Source organism: Beta vulgaris, chromosome 3, assembly GCF_026745355.1.
Source record: "Beta vulgaris subsp. vulgaris cultivar EL10 chromosome 3, EL10.2, whole genome shotgun sequence".
Classification (NCBI taxonomy): domain Eukaryota; kingdom Viridiplantae; phylum Streptophyta; class Magnoliopsida; order Caryophyllales; family Amaranthaceae; genus Beta; species Beta vulgaris.
The window spans coordinates 16,674,507-16,680,506 of NC_079204.1; the positions used below are offsets into that span (position 1 = coordinate 16,674,507).

At 33.5% G+C, this 6,000-nt stretch overlaps 1 protein-coding gene across 1 annotated transcript; it reads right to left on the minus strand.

Annotated features, from left to right (window-relative positions):
• Positions 1-2,304: 2,304 nt before the first annotated feature.
• LOC104889008 (stearoyl-[acyl-carrier-protein] 9-desaturase, chloroplastic) lies at positions 2,305-4,374 on the minus strand. Its single transcript, XM_048640654.2, has 2 exons — positions 3,807-4,374; positions 2,305-2,904 (listed from the first exon to the last, which is right to left on the minus strand). Exons 1-2 carry the CDS (start codon positions 4,326-4,328, stop codon positions 2,344-2,346), a joined length of 1,083 nt encoding a protein of 360 aa, XP_048496611.1. The 5' UTR covers positions 4,329-4,374; the 3' UTR covers positions 2,305-2,343.
• Between the last annotated feature and the right edge of the window lie 1,626 nt (positions 4,375-6,000).

The following is a 6,000-nucleotide window of genomic DNA, read 5'->3' on the forward strand; positions in this document are numbered from 1 at the left end:
GAGTACAAGGTGAAATAATGTTTGCCGGAGTTGATAAGGATGGGTACTATCTTGATTTATTGTGTGTTGTTGAACTTCTAATAGAAGTTTTTGTGGCGTTTGCATCAAATGGTCATAAATGTTAAAGTGTTATTTCCATCCACTAGTTGGCTTTTAGCACCACATTTTCAAATATTTTCCTACCCTTGCCTTTGAAAGTCCTCATGATCTATATGCATGTTTTCGCCAGTTTTAAGTGGAGAATGAGACGATAGTCAACTTTAAAGAAAAATACTTCATTCGAGTCGACTTGGTACATGTTTGAGTGGAAATTTCGAAACCTATAAACACATGAAAGAAAGTGTGCTCGACTAAAGTGAGTCATCGAGTTTAATTGAGTCTGGCTTGGGGGAAGGTTGTGGTTTGCCATGGTGAGTCAAGTTGCGATTACATGAATTTATATGAAGTGTGAATTGTGTTCTATCTTAATCTAATCTTATAATTATAATATCTTTCATATGCCCGAATTTCATGTCTTGGAAATTAAATGGTTGAACGTATAATTCTTGTACAGAAATTCATTTTACTCTTCCCTTGTGAATTGGTTTGGTTTGTTTGAGGACAAACAAATGTTTAGCTTGGGGGAGTTTGATAAGTACATATTCTAACATTATTTAGTTGCATATTAGGGTGCATTTTCATGTAGCATTAGAGCATTTACATTGCATTTATGCATATTTAGGCCCCTTTTTATAAGCTACAATGCTTTCACGGGTTATTTCGTACTTTATTGTAATTTCAGGTACTTTAGACTCCTTTCTAAGGACATGATAATTAAAGCACTTGTATTACCTTCAAAAATGATATATCATTTTCTCAAAACGGATTGGAATTGAAGAAGATACAAAGGACTTTGTGCACTTGTGTGAAATATGACACCTTTGCACCATTATTCCCATAACTTTTTGCACTAAAATGATACTAAGTTGATTCCAATTGAGTTGGAAACTAGACTTGAAGAGCTTTTCAATGATATATTACATGTGCCACATGGAGCTACGTATCAAAAGTAATAGCTGTTTGAATTTGAGTTGGGAAATCTGACAATTATCGGGCAACACGAACGTGTCACTTTTGACACGTCCGTGTACTATTTATGGTTACTGGTGAACACGTCCGTGTCATGACTGACACGTCCGTGTTGGTCTGCTCCATGACGCGTTTTGCGAAGTCGGTTTTATTATTTTTTTAGGAAGTTATAAATACTCTTTTATTTGTTTAATGACGGGAGATAGTCTATTCTACATACTTTTTTAGGGTTTCTAGAGAGAAGTTAGAGAGAGAAACTTGTAGATTTTCATTGTTCTCCAAGACTCTACCTTTCTTCCATTAATTCAAGTACTTATTTTATTCTTTTTCTTCTCTCTTTGTTTTCTATTATGAACTTTAACTATTGTTCTCTAGTTTGTTTATATATTTATTTCAATTATGCTTGAGTAGTTCCTTTTATCTAGGGTTAAGTTTAACCCTAGTATGATTTAATTGATGATTATTTCTTTAATTTCTCATATTAATTGTTAATTGTTCTTGCTTAATTGATTGTGTATATTCCAATACTAGATCAGGAATAACTAGTATTGTTCTAATTCCATTGTCTTGATCACAACGGGAGTTGGGTTTTGATGGATTTGAGTATTTTAAATAAGGACTTGAAGTTCTCCACGGGAGTAGGTATAACGGATTGTTAGGAAGTCAGTGTGTCGTGTTTAATGTCTTTAATTTGCATGATTCTACGGGAGTAGGCTTGAGTGCATATTAGGGAAGCCGTATATACTCGGGAGAGATTGATGGTATTTTATAGGGTGTACTTTTTCTTGTGAGCATTTGATTGATTAGTTTTGGGGTAGAAATTATTTTTTATTAGTTCATGCTAATGGGAACACTTAACTGTGTAGTCTTTTATTTATATAGTGATTAATATAGTTTATTTGACCATCATCCATATTAAACTCCTTTAGTCTTACTATTTCATAAAGGCTAATAGAATAACTTTCTCTCTATGGGATCAACCATGACTTACCCTACTACATAGTTAGGATGTTCAATTAGGATATTTAGTTTTGTTAGGTGCGCGACATGCCTATCAGTCACATCAACCCGAACCCGACTAAAATAATTTTTATTGTTAAAATGACGTACCAAAGTAACTAGTTGGTAATCTTCAGTGCCCAAAATGGAAAATTTCCAATCAATCCTAAGGTATCGATCCAAAGTAAAATTTTACAAAATCTCAAGCATTCAAAATGCAATTTTACTAATGCCCTATTCAATATTCATTATCTTCTACCAAACAGCGATAAGAACTTAAAGCATGACTTGTCTATCAAAGATCCAACTAAGAGAAACAGAAGTTGCTTGTTTGGACCTCTTTTGATTCCTTTCCTCCAATCTTCTAAATCTTAGGGGTAAAGCGCACACATAATCCTGAGCCTTTTGCCCCTCCGGCGACAAGCCAGTAAGCTTCTCAACCTTCCAACGGCGCACCAAATACTCCATAACGTCGATGTAATCGGCGATAGTGTAAATTCCAAGCCTTTGAGCAACAGCAGAAAAATGATCAAACAAATTGTCATCACGGCCGTCGTACATGAAATGGGCAGGCATTGTAATCTTCTTCCTCATCATGTCCGCGAAAGCAAGGATGGTTGCATCAGGGTCGATTTCGAAGAGCTTCTCAACTATTTTGGCGTAAGCATTTTCATGGCGTTTCTCATCAGAAGCAATAATACCACAAATTTGTGCTAACTTGAGATCACCATGTTTTTTGGCTAGCTTTGCTGTGTTGGCATGGGAGATAAAGGTTGCTCTTTCTTGAAATGTAGTGTATATGAAACCATTGTAAGGATTGTTCTCAAGCCCAACATACTACGTACAGACAAAACCATTTAGTGTAGCACGCATTAGTAACCTCATGTAGTAATTATTGCAATTTGCATGCTAACACAAGGACGGTACAAATTTGAAAGAAAATAAAAAGAACAACAATGTCTCATGTTCAATATAATTGTTGAGACTTAAGCTATACATTCACGCTATGTGGAGGTCAGCCAACTTAATTACTCCCTTCGTTTCATTTTAATCTACACACTTATACTTTTCACGTATGTCAATGCAAAACTTTGAGAACATATATTTTTAGTTTTGTATTTGTAAAAATTATAAAAAGTACATATTAATAAAATACATATTAAGACGAATCTAACAAGATTCTACATGACTATGTTTTTATTCACGTATAAATCACAAACGATGGTCAAATTGCAATACGTAAATAGTGCGTAATATGATCTAAAGCAATGACTTATTTACCTATTTATGCAACCTAAACATATATTCTTAATTTTATATATATACATGCTATCTAATGAAAACACCCTTTTTTTCTTCTTCTTTCTTGGGCTCAACCATCTATCATCAGAGTTTTCCCTATATTAATTTGTTGGTGATGAAATGAATAACAAATTTCAAAAGGAATTAATACATCATATGATCATAATCTCAAGAAATTCCTAAAGACAAAACAAAAGTCTCAAGTCATTATAGTGAAATCATTGTTCTCTTAACTCACAAAAGTGTAATTACGTAAAATATGTAATCCAACGTCAGTCTCTGACCAATTGATGAAATTTTACTACCTTAGAGCACCAAATATATATGTACAATACGATTGATTCTTCATTTTATTGCATGCTACGTATAACTTTATCACAATGCAAGTAAGTTAAAGATTGATCAACCCATAAAACAAAAAAGAAGAATAATCTCACCATTCCAGAACCAATCAAATACTGGATAGTTCTCTCAATGGCTTTCATGTCTACACGACCAGAGAGATAAAGGTACTTGTTAAGAAGATCACCATGTCTATTCTCTTCAGCAGTCCATGCTCTTGTCCAAGTTGCCCATGAAGACGAATTCACACCCGTTTCATCTGTGACTCCATCAAAATTGTTAAGCATTGATTGGTATGTTGGAAGAGCTTCTTCTGTGATCATATCTCCTACCAAAACTGCATAATAATCATCAGGAATCGCATTCGTCCTCGCTCTCATCTCCTTAAGCTCTTCATAGAAACCATCTGAAGTTGGATCAGGAAGAAAATCTTGAGGTTGCCAACATTTCTCAACAGGCTTCAAATGGGTCAAAATATTACTTTCTGCCCATTTCTCTAAAGATTTGAATATCTCAATCTTTTCAGGTGGCATAGAATGTGTCACTTGATGATGATTTTGTATATTCCGGCTACTGCTAGAAGGCCTTTCCAGATTTTTTACTTCTCTACAAAACATTTGAGTAAATAAACGTAACTTAATTTTCGTTTCTTTTGTTTTGATATTTACACTAGCTTGTTTTTGCACAATTTTCAATGAATATGTTTGATAACCATCCTATGCTTTGTGGACCATAAAATGATGATCTAAATTCTAAGGCAATGCCCAGGCCAAAGACTAGTTCTTTAAAGAGAGAGTTAGTTTTGAATATAAAAATTCTAAGATGAAAATAAATTATCCTACCGAAAAACAATCACGGCATGTTTGGTAGTTGATCATAAATAGTGGTAATGAGAATGAATTTGTGTGCGTGTAAATTTGTGAAAAATATCATTGTCCATTTCCATGGTAATGCTAATTTATCCTAATGTGTCCACTTTTCTTCTTGAATTTTCAGTCCCATCCAATACCACCTTGTAGGTGGTAATGAGTGGTAATGAAAATTGCTTCTCCTGGAAGATACAAACACAAGTTTAGGGGTGAGATTGCTTGTCCATAGTGAAAAAATGCTTTCCCATGGAGATTTTAAGGATGCTTCCCTAATAAAATTACACTTAAAATTCATTTCCATTACCACAATTTATTAACCACAACCAGACGTGCCGTCAAGGATTTGCTAAATTTGGTGCAATCTAACTAAATGATGTTATCTATACAAGGGGAGAAGAGAGAAAAAATGTATTCTCTCTCATTCTTTTTTACCTATACATTTTTCTTTTTGGAACATTTATTTTAAATCTAGACTTATTTTTAGTACCTTCTTTTTTTTTTGATGCAGATTTTTAGTACCTTCTTGTATGTGGGTCCTACACTTTTTTTTTGTCAAATCAAAATTTAAACTTTCATATAATATACTTCCTGCATTTCTAAATAAATATTATATTGAGTAAATTGACACTATTAACCCGCTTACTTTAACTCTATTTTCTCGCTATTATAAAAAAAAACATAGTCAAATGAGATCATGTTTTTTTTTTTTGACGAAGAAGTGAGATCATGTTAGATTTGGTTTAAGTATATTTTCAAAACATCAATTTTTTATAATTTTTACTTGTGTGCAAAAAAAGATATTAATGATCAAAGAAACATATTGGATTACGTGAAAAAGTGAATTTAACAATTATTTAGAAACGGAGGAAGTACTTTATTAATTACTTTTTCTTCTCTAACATATTCTCTTCCTTCTTTCTTTCATACATGTCCTCTACGTCTCTCATACTTTTCACGTATTCATTGATTATGAGGAGAAAAAATGTTGTGTAATTAAATAAAAATGAAAAATAGAAATAAAAATGAAAGCCAATTAGTACTTGGTCTAGTGATAAGGAGAACATCCTTCCAATCTCAAGGTTGGGGGTTCAATCCCCACTAGAGGCACTTTGAGGGTAGGAGTTCCCCTTACACTTTCCCCTTACTCTCAAGTGCCTGATCCATTAAGACCCAAGCGGGGTCTGGACCACTTTCTTCTTACCCAAAAAAAAAAATTAATAAAATGAAAGGTTGGACCTGCGAGCCCTAAGGTCTAACCTAGTTTTTTTTTTGGCAATGTTACATCTACCCGGTGGGTAGTTAACCCACTAGAAATAGAATATTAAAAAACTATTAGAAGTATGAGTTGGATTCCATTATTTATTTGTTTCTATTAATAGTGGATTGTTGACCAAAGATGTCTTGACCTAGTGGTTAAGAT

Bases quoted from the DNA above. Each gene is read 5' to 3' on its own strand.
- LOC104889008 (XM_048640654.2), bottom strand. From the start codon at position 4,328: ATGTTTTGTAGAGAAGTAAAAAATCTGGAAAGGCCTTCTAGCAGTAGC. The intron at 2,905-3,806 runs GTGAGATTATTC...GTCTGTACGTAG, and splicing joins ATTTGATTGGTTCTGGAATG to TATGTTGGGCTTGAGAACAA.